General features: G+C 41.4%; 1 protein-coding gene across 7 annotated transcripts; it reads right to left on the bottom strand.

Moving 5' to 3' along the window:
• On the bottom strand, nt 1-22169 carry vit (vitrin). Of its 7 annotated transcripts, XM_042226341.1 has the most exons (23): nt 21937-22169; nt 16828-16908; nt 16553-16618; nt 16001-16157; nt 15783-15916; nt 15629-15706; nt 13777-13953; nt 13231-13275; nt 12827-12865; nt 12685-12735; nt 11812-11874; nt 11230-11292; nt 9156-9230; nt 7630-7695; nt 7134-7196; nt 6589-6642; nt 5555-5602; nt 5016-5081; nt 3605-3752; nt 3416-3519; nt 2426-2652; nt 1821-2334; nt 1-1646 (listed from the first exon to the last, which is right to left on the bottom strand). In XM_042226341.1, the coding sequence occupies exons 2-23, from the start codon at nt 16859-16861 to the stop codon at nt 1468-1470; spliced, it is 2451 nt and encodes an 816-aa protein (XP_042082275.1). In that variant the 5' UTR covers nt 16862-16908; nt 21937-22169; the 3' UTR covers nt 1-1467. The 7 variants fall into 7 exon arrangements, with proteins under 7 accessions (XP_042082275.1, XP_042082277.1, XP_042082276.1 ...); XM_042226343.1 differs by lacking the exon at nt 7134-7196; XM_042226342.1 differs by lacking the exon at nt 11230-11292.
• Between the last annotated feature and the right edge of the window lie 1176 nt (nt 22170-23345).

The raw sequence follows: 23345 nt of genomic DNA, 5'->3' as shown, positions 1-23345 counted from the left end.
TCTTCATTTTCTTTATTTTATTAAAAATTGCCCAAAAAATACCGATTAATTATCTGAACATTATTAGTGATAGGCTTCTTGAATATGCATATGTACAAACAGGGCATAAGAATGATAAAATCATAAATACTCTTCCAACAAAACTGCAATATTAGAAGCGAGCACTGTTAGAAAATAAAGATTAACATGAGTTGCTTTTATTCCTGATAAGAAGCAGATTTGGGATCTGCCGTCACTCTTTACAAAGATAAACAAGCTTACTTTTCACACAAGTCCACATCCGTGTTGTTGCTTTGCCTTTCACCTCCACTTTTTGGTTGCATGTAAAAATCATCTCAGCACCTTAGTCTCTTAGGAACCCAAACAATGTTCCTACAATCAAATCTCTCCTATTAGGAAGATTAAAATGCACCATCTCTAATACAGTATTTTCTCTTTACAGAGAATTGTAAAAAGCATCGCGCTATTAGATTTATGAAGGTTTTTAAGCCATAAGAGGAAGTGCTAGGCATGCTTTAAATCTACATTTCTCTGCAAGCACCATACCCCAGAAAGACAGTCTTACAGTATGTTTATTTCCCACTAAGTCACCCTTCAAAAAGGCACTACAAGTCACACAAAAAGCGCTACACTAATGTTAATGAATAATGTACTAATGCCCAGTTTTAAACATAACATTAGGCCTGACAAGCAGTGGAAATGGTCTTTTAATATCCTTTTATAAGTTTGAGGTCACAATTTTAGATTATTAAATATTTACTTAACATGGAGAACTTGCTAATTGAAGCGTTTGTTGTGCAGCTTTTTTCTCGTTTGCCAAAAGTTTCATGCTAAAGGAGATAAAGCGCCATATAGGAGGAAATATCACAACCTGGCAACCCAAATGCTGGCTTGTTCTTACCAGCTTGGCTCGCTGTCTGTGCTTGCTACTTTTGCATGTAGTATGCATACAACTGGGGCGTCGCACTTCACATGTTTTCAACTGTCTTGCTGTACTTGCACCTAGATGGATTAAAATGTACCCTGAAGCCATGCTTGCTTGCAAACAGATTTCTTGCATACCAAGTATGAAAGATTAGGCGTTCTGTAAAGCATTAGTAAATTTTCTAGCATTAATAAGACAAGTAGCAACTTATAAAGCCTTTATAATGGGTGACTTACTGGTGCTATTCCAACTGTTAAAAACTTGTCTCCAGACAGAAAACAGCTGGCACCACACCACAGCTGTGATGCCAGTTTGTCACACTGCGTGCCAATCCTTTAACATTAGCACCATCTGAATATTTGGGATAAAAATTCTTTTTCATGTATTTTTGCCCCCACCTACATTCAAACCCCTCCCTCTTCAAATATGGGGCACTGCAGCCAATCTAGCACTGCCATCTGGGCGACAGAGTGAGTAAATTTACCAGCAGTGCTCTGTTACTAAAGCCTCGGATCCGGACAGGCCTCTCGGCACGTACGTCCTCAGTTTCTGGGCTGAGAGTTGAACTCCTGGCAGATGTTGTGGATGATCTTGGGTACAAATTTGTAGAGGTTGTCAAACTCATCCACGAAGAAGGAGTGCTCCTTGTCGGGGTCTGTGGCGATGTACTCCAGCTCATCCTGGGCTGCCCAGGCGATGCCGATGGAGTAAGCAATCACACCTAGATCATGAGAAGGGAGAGCAGATTACACACACACACACTGTTTTTCACATCAAACAGACAGCAATTTACACCAAACTGTGGACTGACACACAACAGAGAAAACAACTGTTTGCATCATTGATCCTTAACTTCAGCCTTATTTTTCAGATTCTGTTACAGATGATGTCTGACCTTGGCGATGGACCGCCAGTGCCGGCGCCCTGACATCATCATAAGAGCGTCCATCCGTGATGACAATCATGATCTTGCGTTTGTTGGGTTTGGATTTGCTGAAAAGCTGCTCTGCCGCGTAGGTGATGGCAGCACCGGTGCTGGTCCCGCCGCTCCAGTAGTTGATGCGCTTGATGGCGTTCAGCAGCTCGGCTTTGTTGTTGTACTGGCCGAAGGCAAACTCCAGCCTCTGCTCGTAGGTGTACTGCACAGCCCCGACCCGCGTGTCCGTGTCTGAGATCTCGAACTCCCGCGTGATGTTGGCCACAAACTGCAGCACCGTGCGGAAGTTGCCGGTCCCCACGCTGCTGGAGCCGTCTATGACGAAGGCGATGTCGTTGGCGTTGAGGCAGGTTTTGCTGCACACCAGGCGGTCTGTGTCGCACACTCTCTTCACCAGGGGTTGCACGGCTTTCCTCAGGGCAAACCAGCTGTTCACAGGAAGCGAGAAGAAGCCGTTCGTCCGGCACACGGCCTGCGGGACAAAACAACACACCGTGCTTTAAACTGCTTTGATTTCTATCACGAAGCACAGGCACACTTCTGAGACGGCGTGTGTCACCTACCTTGTCAACAAAGTTGGCCTCGACAAGGTTCTGCTTCTCATTGTCGTCGGGACCCTCGATGGTGACGAAGAAGATGTTGATGCCGGACTCGCGTGCGAGTCGAGACGCCTCTTCCACCTTGTCTGTGGGCCAACCGTCCACTAATATCACAGCCACGTTTGGAGCTCCTCCTCGGTTTCCATTGGCATCACTGAAGTAGTGCTTGTTGATGTAGTGGAGGGCTTTTCCTGTCAAGACACCAGGGGGCAACGGGGAGATTCTTAATGGTTTTATTGTATATGCAAGTCTGGGACAGAAAGCTGAGGAGTATAAAAACAGTCATTTAATCACAAAGCTTAAACTCATCCTTTATGTAAATAATAGGCTGGAATATAAAATGACACAAAATTGACTTTTACACAGAAAATACTGAATGCCATATAAAAACTTTACATAGTAAAGTACATATATTTTGCTTCTCTATGGGATGCATAGCTCAAACTGTGCATAATCACAAAAATGTGGATACCTATCATTTAGTCTATTACAGTCTCGTCGGTGGTCTTAACAATGGCTCTGCTGGAGACTAGAAAGTTTTACAGCCACTCACACTGTTATATGATTAGAGAGAACTTCTGGGCAAACGCAAACAACACTATTTGGATCGGCATGCAAAATTTAGCAAGTCATAAAGGCACATGTGGCAGTGGATGCATGCTGACGCACCAACCAAAGCAGAAAAACCGCAAATGCTCTCTGAAAGCTGCCCCTTAACCGGGCTGCTAAAACCGAGCGCATTTTGGTCAGAGCAGAGGAAAAACACGGCCTACAGGATCAGGACTGTAATTTTGCTAACACTGTCTCGCAGCAAATTTAGATTTAATTCTATACTTGCATGTGAAAATGTGCCTGGCTAGTAAACCATGCGATAATTGCACCCCTTTCCCTTTCACACTTGTGTTTGTAGGCATGTGCTGTGTAGGCTGGCAGCTGACGCAGAGGGTCGCTTACCCACATTGGAGAGGCCTCCTTTCTGCACAATCTTATCTATGGCTGCTTTCAGCTCTCTGGAGCTGGAGTGAGTCTTCAGGCTGATCTCTGTCACAGGGTCATCTCTTCGAGACAAGACAACCAGCAGTTTCACTATTTTTTGTCATCCAAAGCTAGTACAAGATAACACAAAAAGAACAAAGAGGTTACCCGTATTGGATGATGCCCATCATGGGGCCTGCCACACCCGCATTGATGGTCTGAGCCACCTCAGTTAGGAAGTCTTTCTGGATCTTAAAACGCCGCTTTCCAATGCTCCAGCTCCCATCCATCAGAAAGGCCAGATCCACCTTACAATCTGTTACACAAATTCATGTTATTAGATCCAAATATCATGAGGTAGCTACAACTATACACTCAGAACGGCCTTAATTCTTCATGACACAGATTCAAGAAGGAGCTTGAAATATTCCTCAGACATTATTGACACGGCAGCATCACACAGTTGCTGCACATCCATGATGTGAATCTCCTGCACCAACACATCTCAAAGCTGCTTTATTGGATTGACATATGGTGACTGTGGAGGCCATTTGAGTACAGTGAACTCACTGTCATGTTCATGTTAGAGCTTTGTGACACTGTGTGTTATGTTGTGTGTTAGATGAGTACACTGTGGGCATAAAAGGACAGACATGGTAAGCAACAACACTCAGGTAGACTGTTGTGTTTAAGTGACTGCTAGTTGGTACTAAGTGCCCCTCACCACCACCACCACTATTACACCACCAGCAGCCTGATCTTCTGACATGTAGCGGGATGGATACATGCTTTCATATCCTGTATACCAAATACAGCTCTGCTATCTAAATGTCAGGAAGAAATCAGCAGTTTTCCCATCTTCTATTATCCAATTTTGGTGAGCTTGCGCAAATTATAGCCTCCGTTTTCTTGCTCTGAGCCTACAGGAGTGGCACCCGGTGTGGTCTTCTGCTGTTGTAGCCCATCTGCTTCAAGGTTTCACTCTTTGTGCATTTAGGCTGCCTTCTTGTCAGCTCAAAGCAGTCTCGCCATTCTCTTCTGACCTCTGACATGAACAAGACATTTTCCCCCAGAGAACCACTGCTCACTCGATATTTTCTCTCTTTTGTACCATTCTCTGTAAACCTTAGAGAAGATTGTGTAGGAAAATCTCAGTAGATCATCTGAAATACTCAAACCAGCCCATCTGATGCCAAAATCCATGCAATGTTTAAAATCACTCTCTCCCATTCTGATGTCCGGTCTGATCAGTTCAGCAGGTGGTCTTGCCCTTATCTTCATGCCTAGATGCACTGAATTGCTGCTGTGTGATTGGCTGATTTAATCTTTATAGTAATGAGCAGCTAAGCAGGTGTTTCTATCGAAGCAGTGGATCAAGAGACTTTATGCAATGTTGAAAATAGATTATCAGCGCTCAGCTCAGCAGTTCTGTGCTGTGACTGGCTGCTTAGATCTTTGCATTAATATGCACTTGGACACGTGTACCTAACAAAGTGGCCACTTAGTTTATACAGAAAATACAGTGAAAAACACAAACACTTCTCGCTACAGTTTCATTGAAGCAGTATGGGGACCATACCTGGGTTTCCCTGTGACACAGGCTCAGGAGCTTTGCGGAGAGGTTCTTGCTCCCTCACACTGAAGCCTGGAAACCAAGAAACAAAAGGAACATTTTAGCTAATAAACAAATACTCTATATTCTTTTATTACAGGAAAGAAGAAATGTAACAAAAAATAATTGAGTGCACAACTAAACCCGTCCTTTTTAGTCCAATAATATTTATAAGATCCAAGGCAATGCATTCATGCTTTGTAATGGAGCGAGAGCACATGTCTGCTTTTGTAGAATAAACCCGGTAGTTTGTTTGGTAAAAATTTCCAGCTGCCCATTTTCTGGAGTCGCCAAATGTTGGCCAGTATTTGTTGTGGCAAATATCGAGCCAAACAGCAACCGATTTTACCCTCAAACAACCACACCATTCGACTCCTTCAATTACAGGCTGAGCAGAAATCCAGATGCTCTTCCGTGGATGGCGTCAGAGTGGTTTGTATTTACAGTGAGAACTCGGGATTTACTGGCAAAGCGACTGTTTTAGGGGAGCGGACAAGCAATCTTACCTAATTCATAAGGTGGCGCTTCTGGATTCCAGGCGTCCACCGGCTCCACTGCGCAGATGACATCACACAAGCTCAGCGTTAGCGCACTTTTATCGCAGAGCAGCAGGTAACAATTTCACAACACTCAACACAAATCCCATATAGAAAACAGCAGAAGTCAGAAACATCTTTTAACTTGAGCTAATGACATATCTTATGTATTTTTATTATTTAGTTTCAATATAAAGCACTTTGTGTCACTTTCTGTTTTTTAAAGTAGGGCTGTTCGATATAACGATATATATATCGGATGACGATATAAAAACGTCTATCGTTTCATTTTACGCAATCGTTTGTTTCGTGGTGTCGCAAAATAAACTGTTTACGGCAATATTTTTTCACCGTTTTGATGGTCACTGTAGTGTAATTTCTTAAAGTTCTCTCTTTCTCTTATATGTAATATAACCACACTACGGATGTACAAGCGCCTGTTGTCGTTAGCAACAACAACGGTAACACCATCGCGTGTCCGCTTGTTTATGTACCACATAAACCTTTCACAATAAAGCTCAAGATCCTGTTGAGACTTTTCAAAATAAACTGAATCACGTGAAAGAGCAGATTATTTACGGATGAGAAGTAAAAAAGAGCCGCCAGGTGCTAAAAAATAAACCTTAGACTCAAACGTTAGAACAGGCTTTTCCCCGCAGCACGCCGTGTAATAAATACTCACAAAGAAAACAGCGGCCTTTACAACTTATGTCTAAAAATGTATCGTTTCATGCATCTGTTAAAACACTCGACTCCAGCTACATGACGCGCAGCTGGAAACACTTCACGCAAGTCGAGCTGCCCGAGATTCACAGAATTTACAGAAAATGTTACATTTTTGTGATTTATATCGTTATCGGACGATAGAATTCTTATATCGGGATATGAGATTTTGGTCATATCGCACAGCCCTATTTTAAAGTGTTTTTTTTTTTTAAAGATAGATGGATGGATACATGTCTTTCTGGATGCAAACAGCTGCAGTCATACTAACCCCTCCTCACCTTTAGTGTTGGCCGTATCCATTATTTTACGATCCGAGTCAGCAGGTCGCTGCACTGAAAGTAAATTGTCAGTGATGGTGAACCATGACACACAAGACAAAACCACACCATAGCATTACAGCCTGTCCTTACTGGCTCCATGTTTCATTTGGTTGGATGTGTGGTGCTATTTTTGTGGTACACCCTGAAAATGGCTAAGCCACTCGGTTTTCCAAACCATATCCCTCTGGATTCGGATGCTCGGCTGTGTCTTCAAACAGACGGAACCAGGGCCTGTAATCTTTTTGCACGCCCTTTTGTGTTTTGTCACTGGGCCGTATTGTAAGTGTATTTTTAGTGTGAAAGAAAACAAATAAAATGTGTTCGTTCTTCAAAGCATTTCAATGAAAAGTTCAACATTTTTGTGAAATATGCTGCGCTCTGCATACAAAGCTACTCCCGTACATGTAAAAACAGCTTTTACATGATCCCAACCCACTCATTTAACAACATCAAACCGGAAGGCTTGTTAGTTCCCAAAAATGAAATAAAAGGAAAACACTTACGGTATTGTCCAAGGTTATAATACCAGCGCTCATATTCTGAGATATCAGGCCTGTAATCCCGAGCTAGAGGAGGATGTTTTGAGACCCGTTAGTATAGACAGAACTTCAGAGGGAGAAGCACACATTTTCATGGTTGTGATTGGTTGGTATGTTCTCCCCAACCGATCCCAGACCAGTGAAAACAATGGCTTTATGCAGAATTATCACCTCACATTATTTCGCTCTCACATGCACAATAAACCTGCCCTGCTCTCTTCTCTTTTGCACTTCAAAGAGTCTCCCATATGGCAGGCAGATGGCATGTAAACATAATGTCCCGAGAGACACATTGCATGTACTTACACATGGAGTCAATTTCAACACATACATGGTCAGCAGATACCAAACTGTATCAGTCACATGAGCATGCTGCGTTAGCACATGCAACACAAATGCATACAATGTGTAGTAGCCTGCAGTAAAGAGGCCAATAAAGACAGAAAGAAAGCCGACTTACCTGTAACCTCAGGTGTGCCGGTCTCACTCCAAGCGTATCCTGAGTCTGGAGCTGCATAACTTACATCTGAATGTACAGCAGAGAAGGTGGAGGCATGAGCAGAAAAAAGAGCTACATACAAGCTGCTCAGAATAATTATCTTCTCATTAGCTAATTAGAGTGAACATTTGCAGCCTTAATTCTACCCCATGTGGGCACCCCAGATCTGACAGTTAGTTGATCGAGGTCATTTAACTGAAACTCTGATGTGTAAATTTCATTGAATGCAACTACATTGTATAAGTAAGAGAAGCATCAGGTGATGTAACAGCTTTACATAAGCTTCGACTGCATTTAAAAGAGCACAGAACACTGCTGGATGACAGTCTGCACCATGATGAGCAACAGCAACCTGTTCCTGCACCAACAGGTGCTCCTGGTAATGATACAAATGGCTTCTGCATGTAAAATTGTCTCAATAAATCAATAAAGGTGTGTTAATAGGGCATCTGCACTGAGTTATTGGTCATGACATTATTGCATAAAGCCATTTTACTCTTGCTTAATGTCAATGTTTCTGGAAAAATCTGATCTCTGGGCTCTATCAGGTTTTATCTTTATATCTTACACTGCTTTTACTCATGATGAAATATTGCAGGTGGACCATCCCGTATACTGTCAGGTGACATTTATGGCACTGGAAAAATTTCCTCTATGCAGTAAATGTCCATATTATTACCATTATTATTATCACATCATATTTTAAAGTCCTGATCTGCTATAAAACAACCAGTGAGTAGATCTGTCAGATAAATGAAGCAGAGTAAAAAGTACATTTCCCTTTGTCATAGTAAAAGTGTCATAAAATGAATATACTCAAAGTAAAAGTGTCTTGGAATTAAGTAAAGTATGTTACTCTCCAACACATTTAATTGGTTTTTAAGTCTGAATAGAATTGTTCGTAGGTCCATGCAACATACAAGTAAATATGCTGTTCCCTGCATTCAGTGTACTCATTAAGGTTAAAACTGTATTAGTTTTTAAGGAAAGGAAAAACTTGCCTACTTGAAAAACAATGGATGGCTAAACACATCTTTATGCATAAAATGTAACACATGTTTAAGAAGTCAAAAAGGTAAATTTATAGGTGTGAGCCTATCTACATCAAATAATTAGTGACATTACTTGTAATAAAACTACGGATGATTTGATTTTCATTGTTCTAACAGTATGATGTGGCAAAGTGAACCACCAGAAATAAAACAGCTTTCATGTTTTTGCAGTTTTTCTATAAATCATCACCTCTAAAATCGTTTTAACCTAATGTGATCATTTTAAAAATTCATTATACGTAAAGGTTTTCATAGCAGCCAGTGGATTCATGTGCTTCATAGATTTTTCAGGTTTTATTAACATTTTTTAAAGAGTTCTTTAAAGGATGGAGTTGCTTGATTACTTTGAACACTAATCACTGTTTAGTCAGTTTAGAAAATATTTATGATTTCCACATGTAGCCTGATCTATCTGTTTGCCTTTGTGCTTGGTACCTGCTGGTCGGCGAGCTCCAGGGAACCAATCGGGATGAGGAAAAGAGGGGAGTGGCCAATCCCTTCTGGGTAAAGCTGTACGGAGGGGTGAGAAGATTAGAAAGCTGCATTCAGGACAAGCATCGGGGAGGCGCATACTTGTGACTCCACAAACCACTTTATTTGTGGAGGTTGGACAAGATGTTTAGCCTTGAGTCAGACAGTAAACATGAAGGAGCCACTCAGACACAGACTGAGTGACCAAAGCCTGCTTTAGGAAAGTTTAGCAATTTTTCTTTCTTCCTTAAGGGAAAAGAGAAAAAGGAAGATAAAAAAATGTTTGGATCTTCTGCATTCACACAAGGTTTCTACTTAGAGAGCAGCTAACAACACTGATCGGGTTAACTAGCCTCATAAGGTTAATTGAAATAGGCTTTATTGCCAGAATCCCTTACAGAGGAGCAAAACCATAACAGTGCATTTCATCTGTTTATACTGACTGAGCCATGACAACACACTTCAGCTAACCCCTCTCTGTGGTGGATGGGCAGCTTACACAAACACACAGACTGGGCTTTGAGGTTCCCATCCAGTGGCAGCCAGTAAGCAGGGCCTTTGTTGACCAGGACGGGCTGGGAGAGCCCAGCATGCCGTCCAGTGAAGCGTGGGAGTATTATTCTAAAGTTGGTGTCAAACTAGGGTCAGTGTAGATAGTAGGACGCAGAGATTAGGCTAATCTGGTGCTGGTCAAAGGCCCAGCGCTATACAGCAGACAGCAGTGTTATTTTTTTCTAATGAAGCAGGTGCTTTATAAGGATTGAGTTTAACTCTCTAGATCATAGCCACCTCAGCGATCACCACGGGCAGACGGTCACCACGGGCCCGGGGGTCACTCAGTCTCACTTTGGGTATTGTATGGTATGCCTGAAGCATTACTAACATGTCTGCATGAGACTTGTTGGAAGAGGCCCATTGGACAGAATGGATCTTTGTGGGTGTGAAAGCCGACACATACAAGGCTCAGCTGGATCAAAACTTTTTCACTTGTGTGACCGATAAATTCAAACATCTGTTTGAAGCAGCGGGGTGGCAAAGCGACTGCGGAGAAAATCCTTCAGCTCATAAATCATAGTCCGAAATGTCAAAGTCAGCAAGCATCTACCTTTCAAGTGTGTCCTTGAGAAAGACAGTGAATCCCTGCCGTCTCCAGGGGGTCTGCTGTGAGGCCGATGCTCACCTCTGACCTCTTCCAGCTCAAAGAATTTCCCCTCAGGGATTCAATAAATTTAAAAATTGCATTATTCTCACCAAATGCCCAACTTAACACCTCTTTTCTGCATTGATCAACATCTCAGTGGGTTTAGGTTTGACCTCAGATCATCAAACCTTATGATCAGACAACATTTAAACTGGACTTTAGGAAAATGTGTATAATTTTAGGGATCCATGGTTTTGCATTCCTCGGAAGAAAAACAGAAGCACATTGCTCAGTGAGCCAAACCTCGCCTGGTTTGAATGGCAAAGAGCTTTCTATTCTTGACAAGCTACTCAGCGGACCCAGGTCCTGCAGCACTGTGGACTGGATCAGACGTCTCTCTGGGAACAGCACAAGGCCACTTGGTGCTACTGCTTTCATCTCTCCCTTCCTTTCTCAAAGTATTTACAAGGGAGGGGAAGACCCCAGACCAGATGGGATCTGTCATACATTGTTATTACTGTACTGACAGAACACATTTCTCATCCTGGTCTTAGTTCAAACTGAAAGTTATTCTGGACTTTGTGAAAATATGGCATAAATATGGCATGGCAGTGATATTATATCATCTCTCACCTTTAAGGTATATAAACTTCATTCTTTACTGCTGGGTACGGTGAAAGTTGAGCATCTTTGATTTCCACACCTCTTTTAAAGAAAGCAGGCTCATGCATTGAACCATAGCGTCCCACAGACGGTAAACATTAGTGCTGCTTTATAAAACATTTCAAACAGGGTTTTACTTCCATAGTTCTTCCCCTGTTTGATCTGACCTGTATATGTACTACGTCAGTGCATGAGCACTTTGTGGACTACCACTCTGGATCTGGAGATACTTACCAGGGTTGGACTGGCTCATGGTTGGAGTTCGCTCAGGCTGGGCAGGCTGAACCCTGTTAAAACCTATTTGTAGCAATGAGAAACAGGCAGAACGAGAGAGAGAGGAAAAGGAAGGGGGGAAAGGGGAAAGAAGAGCGCTTCAGTTCTGGGGCTTCATCTACAAATACAGCCCAGCTGCTTTGCTTTGAGTGAAGCTGAAGCTTGCCCACAGCATGATATCGAAAACAATAAGATATATGCTGGGTGTAACTATTCCTCATTTGCCTCTTTTCATGTTGGAAAATGAAAATATGAGTAAGAGGATGTGCCTGAGGGCAGAGAACAGCAGTTATGGTGAAAGGAATGTTAGCTGAGATGCTTGATAGAGCGGATTAGTGGTGACCCTGGGGTGAAGATCACAGGAGCTTATGAGTGTCAACACCAGGGTCAAACTTACACCATTCATACTTCTCCTGGATTCTTTTTCCAACAAAGACATCAGTAACCCCTGTTTCTCTTGACCCCAGCCCCACCAGCTCCATCAAGCCTACCTGTTTGTAGCTCTGTACATGTGTCTATGTGGGTGCTAATGACAAGGCTGACCTGCACCAACTGGTGAGGATGGCTGCCTCCGGACAGGCGACCCTGGCTCTTGTTTGTGTATACCTGAGACCACAATGAAGAAAGAAACATATAACAAGAAAGCATGAATATAATAAAATGACACCACATTTGTATGTTATTCATGATATGATAGGTTTGTAACGCACCCCCTCAGGGCATCTATCATCTTCGGAGTTACCTGGTTTTGGTTTGGTTTTATTAGTTTATCTTACTAATGTTAGTTTAGAAAAGAGGCCTGAATCTTATGCCCCCACTCTGTGGTTGGTTCAGGGTCCCCCTTTTCCCTTTTCTGTGTAGTCCATCTTTGCAAATAATTTTATTTCCACTAGTGCTGTTAAAATGACGCTAATGCCATAACGTGGCAAATCGCTAACGGAGATTTGCCACGTTAATGCAGTTATGTCATTTTAACGAGATTAACGCTGACAACACTAATTTCCACAAATAATCCAACAAAACATTTGCTGACCTGCATCAGTCTTGTGCCATCTTATTCGGCAGGCTCCTCTGAGCCATCAGTTTACAGCTTGTAAAATATTTGGGGGCTCATTCAGGATAGCCAGTGGATTTTGCCAATAAACACAAGTTGAAATTAATATGAAGCGAGTAAACATATTAAACAAGAGTCCTTTAAATCTACTAGTTTCCAACACAATATACTTTGAATATAGTAGCAGTTCAAATAGTTCATTACTTGAACAGGACAGCAGAATCCGGTCTGGATGTTGTTAGAAAATTATTGAAAACATATGTGGAAACAGGAAACAGGAAAAAACAAAGTAAAGGAAGACAGAGGAAATGTGGATGTAGGTAGAATAAGATAGAAGACATCAAAATTAGAAATCTGTTTACCTGCACTGGCACGTTGTGGAACTCTATGTGAATAGGAACCTCCTCTGAATACTTTGAAGAAATGCCATGGTTTAGTTACATTTGAATTGCTTGCTTGAAAGACTTTCCATGAGCTGCACACTGAGCGAGAGTGTTCACATACCTTGGCTGGGACTCTTTCTTTGACCACTCTGTGACTGTCCTAACACAATATGACACAATGTGGGCAAATTTAGACATAAATCGATGTTTACATGTAAGTTACCAAAAAGATTAGTGAACTCTTTATTATTTTGAATGGACTATAACCCAGTAGCCCCAGTCATAACATTCCTGTTTTAAGTTTTCTACTTAAAACAAGTTAGCTGATCTGAACTTCACTACACAAGTTTGCCACTGACAGTGACAAACTTGGTTTGAATGCATGACCACTGACGGCTTCAAGAGACAATATTTATGTGAATATTTATTCCTGCGTACCTTAAAGCAGCTTGAAGCAACACCACCAGAAACCCTCACACCACAAAGACAAATATTGTCAGTCCCTCTTTGCTTCCTTTTACTTACTTGAATTTGAAGCTGCCGCATGGGCAAGGTATGGGTGAATGCTGCCTGGATGGAAGAAAGACAAATGGAGTGCCGATATGGAGTGAAGAGAGATAATGTTACAGAAAATGAAAGGGAGAGAAATAGCTGGAAGGTTGTCTGGCACATAGCCCATGTAATTTGCACACATACCTTATGATACTGTAGCATTGTCTACTCACTATCGCTGTATTTCTATCCAAAACGGGGCAGATGACTCAGTGATTACTGTCTGATAATCTTTTCATTTAATGAGAGTGATGAAAGGTCTGCTGATCATATATGCTGTTAGTAACTGAACAGCATCATATTAACTTCATCGCAGAGCAGATATAATTTGTCTTAATTGCAGTTGTCGCTTGCAATTACCATCTACAATCATCCAACTTTATTAGTCAGCTGCACACTAATGAATGCTTCTTCTGGTATTTGTAGTTACTGCTAATGTTATTAGTTAATGTCAACTTGGCAGCGCACAAACGATTTCACTCTTGGTACAGAAGTCATTTAAGTGTTTGCTTCATTCACCTGCTTCCCTCACTTTATGTACAACGGGTCGAGCCTTGGTAGTAGGGGGTGGAGGTGTAGTGGTGGAAGCAGTGGTGGGAGTCGGTGTGGTGGTAGTGGTCGTGGTTGGTTCAGGAGTTGTTGTGGTGGGTTCAGGTGCTGTTGATGTTGGAGGAAGCATCGTGGTCTCCTTTTGATCTGAAAGAAAACAGACAAAGGCAGTGGTGCACGATGAAGATGGATAGAGAGGAAGAAGGTCTACAGTAACTTCTGTGTTGTAATGCATTCTTAACATTCTTCACCAGCCTGCAGCACTCAGCCTGAGCAAAGCTCATCATGCCAAAGTCAAGCGCCGGGATGTCTATCTACTAACCTTTTGTCCCCAGAAAGCATTGATCTGGTGCCAACAGATGCTTTGATACCAGGGTTAACACTGAGCAAGACTTGGTTGGAAAGCAAAAGTTCTACATGCTTTATTTTAATATCATTTTGGTAGTTAAATAGTATTTAAATGTAAACACAATTACCAGATAATTTATGCTATGCACCACTATTAGATAACAATAAAGATGAAAATATCTATCTTTAGAAATTTAGTACCTTCACTGCTTGTTTGAGAATCTTTTAAGTTCTCATGTTAAATTGTTCTGACCAGCCATCTATCGCACAAGGTGATACACTATATTGCCAGAAGTACTAACTGACCCATCCAAATCATTGAACTCAGGCATTTCAATCACCTCAATGGCTACAGGTATATAAAATCCAGCACCTAAGTATGCAGACTTGTTCTACAAACATTTGTAAAAGAACAGGTCGCTCTCAGGAGCTCAATGACTCGAGCATGGTCCTGTGATAGGATCACACCTGTGCAACAAGTCCACTCATGAACTAAATATTTCACAGTCAGCTGTTAGTAGAATTATAACAAAGTAGAGGTGATTGGAAATTACAGCAACTGAGCCAAGCAGTAGTAGGCCGTGTAGCATCACAGAGCGGAGTCAATGGATGCTGAGGCGTATAGCGCGCAGAGGCCGCCAACTTTCTGCAGAGTCAGTTGTTACAGACCTCCAAACATCACGTGGCCTTCAGATTAGCTCAAGAACAGTTTGTAGAGAGCCTTATATAATTGGTTTCCATGGCCAAGCAGCTGCATCCAAGTCTTCTATCACCATGTACAATGCAAAGCGTTGGTGAAAAGCATCCTGCCACTGTCAGCGGAGTTGTGCTCTCTGGAGTGACGAGTCATGCTTCTCCATGTGGCAATCCAATGGATGAGTCTGGGTTAGGCCAAGTGTAAAGTTTGGTGGGGGGGGAATTTTGGTGTGGGGTTGTTTTTCAGGAGTTGGACTCGACCCCCTTAGTTCCAGTGACAGGAACTCTTAGTAGAACTTGACTGGCCTGCACAGAGTCCTGAAAACCTTTGGGATGAATTAGAGCGAAGACTGTGAGCCACACCTTCTCCTCACCATCAGTGTCTAACCTTAAAGATGAGCTTCTGGAAGAATGTTCAAAAACTCCCATAAACACACTCCTAAACCTTATGGAAAGACTTCCCAGAAAGCTTGAAGCTGTTATAGCTGCAAAGGGTAGACTGACATCATACTAAACCCTATGAATTAAGAATGGGGTGTCACTCAAGTTCATATGTGTGTGAAGGCAGACAAGTGAATACTTTTGGTAATATAGTGTATGAACCTTTGAAGTTTACCCAAAAAACATTTAAGTTTCCTTAATAAAATTATCAGAAAAAAATGCATGATACCAATCCTTTTTTTCTGGTACTCTATATCTGAAACTCTCTCAGCTCATGCACTGAAAACATGAATTCACATAAAAACTTGCTATGAGGGTAAAAATAACCTCCTCTCACTTGTTTTCACATAGGTCGGTCTTGAAGGGACGTAATCCAGAGTAGATGGGTAGATGACTCCCTTCTTAGGCTTGCCCACTGAAACACAACAAAGTTGGCATTTAGCTGGAGAGTGACTTCTAAAGAACTGTATTTAACCTTGTTGACTTTATACCCGAGACAACGAATGATTCCCTCCATTTAGGCAGAGACAGAGAGCGCACGCCGTTGGAGTTGCTGCCTTTGTAGACATTCTGTCCAGCCATCTTCCTCACTATCACCTTTCCTCCTGAATTGGTGATTACGCCACTGTGGAAACCAATTTTTTACTGTTAAATGATAGTTTTGATTTCACCCATTCATTTTTTTTAGAGTCATCACTCCAATGCTAACCTGTGGATGGCTGCATTGCAGATGCTGGAGATGGAGGCAAACACTCCTGTCCCATAGACTTGCTGTCTGGTTTCCCTACAGCGTGGGGGACATTTTACTATGAACTCTGGGAGATTGACCTTTCCTGCTCTGACATCGCACTCTACAGCTGGAATCACTGTCAATGAAAGAAGAAAAGGAAGACAGGATCATAATGTTTTTAGATTTCATTTCCAAACAGTTTTGCTTCTTTCATAACATTTACTTACATTTTATTGATTAATCAAGAATAAAATTGTCCCTTGAAAGTATTTGTTGATTATACTTCAACATGTAATTCAGACCGTTAACATATATAGAGTAAGAAGCTGTAGAAACAAACGTTTGGTGTAAAAATCCACATTTTTAAGCCAACTTCAGCCCAATTTTAACCTCAGCTGCTATACACACAGCTTTTTGCCTGCAAACCAATGCAGTCATACAATATTCTTTAATATTATGGGTTTATTTTTGCTTGTTTAGTGACCCCTAACTGAAGCAGGACACTGAGGCTTGTTCGGCAACGATGCCTACCTTGCTTTGGTTTCTTATTCTTTGGTCCGTTAGGCTTGGCCCAGCATTGGTACGACAGGAGGAGCGCTGAGGGTGAGGCAGAGGGAGTTTCATGTAACAGCAGACAAATGATCATAATCATCAGTATGTTTACTGTACACACAAGACCTCAATGACAGAGGAGACTGCTATTTGATGGTGTTAATGTGCAGAAAGCCTGATGGAGATATTATAGTAGTCAACCTTGATGTATTTGAAAACAGTATAGCCTGCAGACACACAAATGGGTTGCTCACCAAGGCAGATGGCAGTGAGTGATGCTCTGATCATGATGGACAGTGATGTTTCAGCACGTTAGCCAGACGTTCTTGTATAACCTTTGCAAGGGCAGAAGGAGAAGAAGGAAGTCAAACTGAAACTTTACGCTTACCTGCTGAAAGCAACTTTGGACCTTTCACTCAACAGGCCTGAGAATGACAAATGTTGTGTCTGCTAAGAACAAAGCAGAGAAAATGCATGCTACTGAGGCACACCCTCTCAAACATTTTTGATAAACAGCAGGCCGATTATGGAGTGGCACTACACAAACAGCTCAGTATCTCATCTACTGCCTGTAAAGTCAAGGTGGCCAGATGAACATTGCACTGTCTCAGTCAACTCAGACACTTTACATTAGTTAAAGTCAGTATTTCTTTCTAGTTTCTCCAGTTGGAAAAGTCTCAAGATTTACAGCAAACATCTGCGCACAGTCAAAAAAAACTGCATGTAAAAGTCCGTGGAGGCAGACTCTATTAGAGAGCGCACACGGACATAATTTAATGCGATAGGAATGGGAGGATATGTTCAGTCAGATGGCTTTGTTTGACAGCCGCAACCACATCAAGCTGGATCTTTGTCTGGAACACTGTCTGTTTACAGTGAGAAGAAAATTTCTTTCAGTGTCTGTCATTCTGTCCAAAGTAAAGACATAAGTTGAAGCCTGCGTTAACAAGATCAGATGAGGACCGCCAAGCAAGGTGATATTCTGCACTTTGCGTGTCAGCTGTAAAGTAAAGATCGCACTGGTGGTAACTACAACAACAAGGTCTAAAATAAAATGGACCACCATTGAGATTCTTTAGGATGCACAACATTCTAGTTCATGCACAAGAGCTTTGGGACAGCACTACATACTGAAGTCTCCCTCTTAACAAAGGAATAATGTACCTCTTAACAGGGGTGGCGTCATGTCTGACCTCTGAAAGCAGGGTCAAAACTATGTTATTTAAAGTGAAGTGCTGCATATTAGCAGAACTTTACTATTACATGAGAACGTGTTTAAAAATACACCTGACTCTGGTTGATGATTGCTACTACCTCAGGTCACGTACTGAGGTATCATTGACAACATGTCAAACTGTGGCCACACTGAGCACACAGGTTCACAGAGCATTTCTGAAAAGACCCTTTTTCAGTGGTGTCATTTTTCACATGAAATAGTGTGTAAACACATGTGTTAGCCATGACATTTAATAATGAGCCTCTGTACCTGAATATAACAGAACCTTCTTTAATGTCATTAGGAACGCCTGTGTTTACCTATTCCACGTGAAAAATGGCTTCTGTGAGAAAGAAGACTTTGGCTTCGGTGGTATTCCTGTGAGTAGAGAACCGGGGAAATAAACTCTGGCTTTCTTCCTTTTCATGGTAATGGGCTTGTTTGATTAAAGATTTTTTTATAACCACATTATTGCTACAAGATCAGTTTGATACATGGGAAAGTTATCTGCTATTAGAGGTTAGACATGAAAATTGATGAAGCCTGAACTAGCTACTGGTTAACGTAGCATAGCTTAACATGTGTGTGTGTTAACTCAGAACCACAGAACTTAGTCAGGCTGGTTTTTTAACTATCCTAAAGTGATAGCAAAGTTTCAGAGTCTTTAAACCTTATTTTCTTGTTATCACTGGACTTAATTTGGGTTTTGTTTAGCTAGCTAAGTCCATCTCTTTCTAGTGGTTATGCTAAGCTAACTGGTTGTTGACTCAAGCCTTATATTTACCAGCAAAAACCCACCCTATAGGCAGTTTTTGTCAGCCCTGGGGTGGTTTTTCAAATTCTTCATTCCTTCTTTAGTATAACTTGAACAAAATTCTGCCACAGATACAAATTTTGGTGATCTTTAGGTTATGTATGTTTAATGTGCCATGTGAAACAAATACAAACAGAGAACACAATTTTACACTCACAGGGGGATGAATACAAAAATCAAAAGTATTGGGATTTATACAAAATGTTTTTTAAAAACATAAATTATTAAAGATTGCTATATGTGTGACAATGTTTGTGCAAAGCTTTGTTGAGCCTGGCCCACCTCTTAAGGATTAAATAGGATACATACAGACTTATATGCCCATATATGCTCTGATCATAAAAGTAAGATAATTATATCGGCATAGAAAGCTTTCAGTCATATAACATGCGATTTCAACTTCATATCAAAAAAGACAAAGTGTGAATATAAGGCTTTCCCCCCTTTTTTCCAGAGACAAAAACAGCAAGAATAAGAGATAGCTTATACTCAAAATAAGCAGAATATAATATGTTTGATCATCTAATTATGCAGAAAACTGCTGTTACTAAATTATATGAATATACAGGCAACCTGCCCTTACCCATTTCCCTTCCAGCTTCAGTCCAAATTATTGTTGGATGTTGACTATGCTGCAGTAAAGTGATATCAATGTTTTAATCTCAGTCCTACAAAAAGAGAAAACATTTTCCCAGAATGCTAAAATATTTCTTACAGACTCAAGAGTGAATTATCAACTGCTTCAGCACCATCCTATGCTGCATTTCCATCACATGTTTAAAGAAAGATGTGCTTGTCAGGCAAACTTAGGTATGCTGTGTAAATATCCTTGTAACAGTCTTGGAGTACTAAGATACCGCAAGCCATTCTCTTCCATAGCTCTCTATTAACTCTCTACAAAGGTTGCGGCACAAAACAGTGTAGCTTGTTGAATAAAAACTAAGATCACCAAATCTTTCCTTAGTGCATTCATGAGCACTGACATGGTTTTTCCACAGTGCTGTGCTTTGACAGGTAGGCAGATCACTGATGCACAGTTGGGACTACAATTTTTCCTCCCGAGTGAAGAAAAACGAAGCTGGAAACAAGCTGGGACAGATATGTGCATCTACAGTGCAGGAGTCAGATCTGCAGTAAGAGGAGAGGTGAGTAAGTGCGCTTTCATAAATGAAGTGAACTGCTGATCAAACAGATCAGGTGTAAGGCAGCAATCTCCCAATTTTACAAATTTAGAGCGACAAATTAAAAAAACAATCAAACAAAGCAAAAACATAATTTAGTGTCTATGCTTCACTGAGAAAAAGGATGACATCATAGTGGAAAAAATGAATGACAAACAAAAATGATGATAATTTGGAATTTGTGTTCTTAGTGTGAGCGTCTAAATGCCTCCTTTTCATGGCAATGAAATGGTGGGCAAATGATATCCTTTGACAAACACTTAGGGGAGTTTCCTGTACAGTAGATAGTGAATCCTCAGAGACTTGCAGAGACACAGTCTTGCATGCTGACATGCACATGCACACACACGCAAACACACTCTCTATTAAAGAAGCTAAAATAAACAAAGATTTGGGATAACTTATCACATGCAGATAGCTTTGGAGAATGCTTATTTAAGGACTTTCAGACATTTAGCATCGAGTCAAATCACAAACACATTGTCCTACATACTGCTGAAGTGCCCCCCTATAGTTTGCGTTCGCCTAAACTTTAGATAAAACATGTGTAATTTAAATAGCCTAGCTTTGCCTCTGAGGTTGCATCAGCTATATTCTCGGTCGTCATTGGGATCTCCAGCATCTAATTTCAGCTGGGTGGGGATACAAATCAAACAAACCATTGACATGGTAACAAGTATGAAAAAAGCTACAGAAAAACCAAAGTGATTTTCACAGCCACTACAAAGGCTCTGTGCATGAGCCTTAGTCACTTTGTAGAAAGCAAAGCAGCTCAGACAGCTCACATAGTTTAAGGCATTAAAGTCCATTTCAACTAACACTGTCACTACAATGTGGATTACCGGCACCGAACAGCCTTCACCAAGATTACACAGTGCCGAGCTGTTTTGCACGAAACCAGCTAATCTGATGTTGCGAAGTGAAATTAAAAAAAAATTCAGCTGCTGTGAAAACTTTCACAATGCATAAAGCAGGAAAAAAAATCCCATCTTGCAGGAGCAGCACAGGTATACAGTGGATGTAATGTAAACAGTGGCTGTCTGTGGGTACTTCAAAGACCAGCACATAATAGGTTTTGGAAGCATAGGTACAGACCACAAACACTTATAACTGGTGCATCTGAGTCTTCAGAGTGCTTTTTTTTTTAACTGAAAGCACACAGTTGTTGTTTTTTTCCTCTAATGCAGCTTCTGCCAAGTAAAAGGTACTTCTGCATTTCAGCAGTGCCACATTTCTAGGCTGGAGTGACCTGTGCAAATGCAACAAGGGTACACACTAAAGGGGACTGAGGCTTATTTAAATATCACGACCAGCTGAGAACTTGCTTTCACCAAGTTCCTGGGTGATTGCATGCCCAGAGCGAGAAAGTATTTACACGCACACCCGTGCCAGGCAGTGTTAAATCCCACCCTTCACAGGTGTCAGAATTGTACTGTAAGCATGCTGGATGTGCCAAGTGTTGTAGTAACAAGCCAACTAAGGAACCATAAGAGAGAGATCAAAATCAGACACCAAGGAAAGCCAACATGTCTCTACAAGGTCATTTCTGTAGCCTTTTGGGCTGTGCTGCTGCTGACTATTTGTTTATCCAGCACAGCACAGGCTGAATTACTTTAATTCTTGGCACTGGCTTCAGTGCAAGCCAGAGCCTGTTTATGTTCTGCTGCTGGACATACTGTATAGAGACCACCTGCCCTTAATCAGTATGTTTCAAACCAAACAGAACAGAAAGACACAACACATAAGAAGATAATGTACAAGAAAGTAATTCAATAGCTGAAAAATTCTTGCAGCTGCAATAATTTAAAGCTCTGGCAGAATGATTCCTTTCAGGATAAAAGCTTGGGTAACTTAGACCCTTGTGTTTTATTTTATTTAAAAAGAAAAAATAAAGAACTTTAAAAAAAATAATTTAAGCAGCACTAGGTTTATTCAAGCAACTTGTTAATGCAACTTTCTCATGAAATAACATGAAAATCAAAAATCGAATCAAATCAAATAACATGCGATGTTGATTTAAAATCCCCGACAGAAAAAAATAGGACTAAAACGCGTTGGAAGCCAATTACGCGCGTCGTTTAAATAATGTGGAGCTGCTTGTTAGCTCTGCTTTCAAAATTCCCATCCTCGCTGAGTAATGATGTGTGCTTACCTGATTAGGTATAATAATCCTCCGAGGTTTAAAGGGGTGATTCCCAGCGCAGGTTTCCTGGATCCTTACTCTTTCATTGAAAAGCAGTTTAACGCGTGTGCGAGCGCTCTTCCACCTGGAGTTTTTCTCCTGCCTGAGCGCAGCGCTCATTAAAAGTGGAGAACGGGACGGGGGCGAAGTTTCTCCTATTTGCCCGTCCCACTTCAGGCTTGCAGCTCTTCACCCAAGCAGAAGAAGACCAGTAACCCGGGGCCATCGAGACAGTGCGCAGACAAGTGTTTTCTTTTTCTCTCTCTGAATCAAATGACGCACTGCCTTACTAAGCCCACTGAGGGAAAAAACAAACTATGATTCTGACTATATGTTCTAAAACTCATTCATCCCGATTACCTGGCTGACAAATGAACCACCTAAGATGAGTGTGTCATCTCTCACCAGAGCAATCATTCCTCCACAAATAAACCGATCAACACCTGTTTGGGAAGCACTTCAAAGTTAAATCCACTGTCACTTTGGGGGTTTGCGGCTTTTGACATGCAGTTGCGGTGTACCCTACAGCTCATGTACAAACACACACACACACACACACACACTGACTGCAGACTACACAGACTTTTACTACAAGCACAGTAGGTATGGGTGGCTCTAATGAGCCCGAGGCCATTTAGCTCTTAATGTCTGCTGTAAATGTCCTTCATGTCATTACAGTAAAAGTTGTCCTAATTCAGGCACTCATGATTTAAGTTTACAAAAAAACCAAAAACAAAACACTCATCTTTTGATTAAGCTGATCTTTTAAGTTTTCCTTCTTTTCTCTCATGCATGTACTGTTACAGCGGTGAATGCTTATATTATATTCAGTAGGGATGGGTATCGTTTAGGTTTTATCCGATACCGGTGCCAAATCGGTACTTTTGAAACGGTGCCGGTGCTTAAACGGTGCTCAAACCGGTGCTTAAAGAATGGAGAACACAAACTTTGTCCAAAAACCTCTCGTGTTCAGCTGTTTGTTTGTTTTTTGTAAAAAGATAACAATGTTAGCCTTTTCTGCAGCTATGGGGCATATATGGTATCACTCTTGGCTGGAAGCAGTGCTTAAACAATGGAAAAAACACACAAACTTTGTCCAAAATCCTCTCATGTTCAGCTGTTTCCCACTTTTTCTTTGGTCATTTTAGCCTTTTTGTCCAGGGTGAAGGGAGTATCTGCCATCAAACAAGAGGACAGCCGCATGTAGCTATGATGGTGTTTGCTAGTTCACCTTACATGCATTAATGTAATAACGTGGTAAATTACACACGGACAACATTAAGCGACTCACGCAGAGAAGAACGGCTTCTGCTGCCATCATCATCCGTCATCATTTCTGCTACACTGGCAGGGCTAGGGGCCAGGACTCTATTCTTCGG

Source organism: Haplochromis burtoni, unplaced genomic scaffold, assembly GCF_018398535.1.
Source record: "Haplochromis burtoni strain Fernald_Lab_line unplaced genomic scaffold, NCSU_Asbu1 Contig_207, whole genome shotgun sequence".
NCBI classification, from domain to species: domain Eukaryota; kingdom Metazoa; phylum Chordata; class Actinopteri; order Cichliformes; family Cichlidae; genus Haplochromis; species Haplochromis burtoni.
Note: the sequence above shows the minus strand (reverse complement) of the source record. Positions and strands in the feature narration are given on the sequence as shown.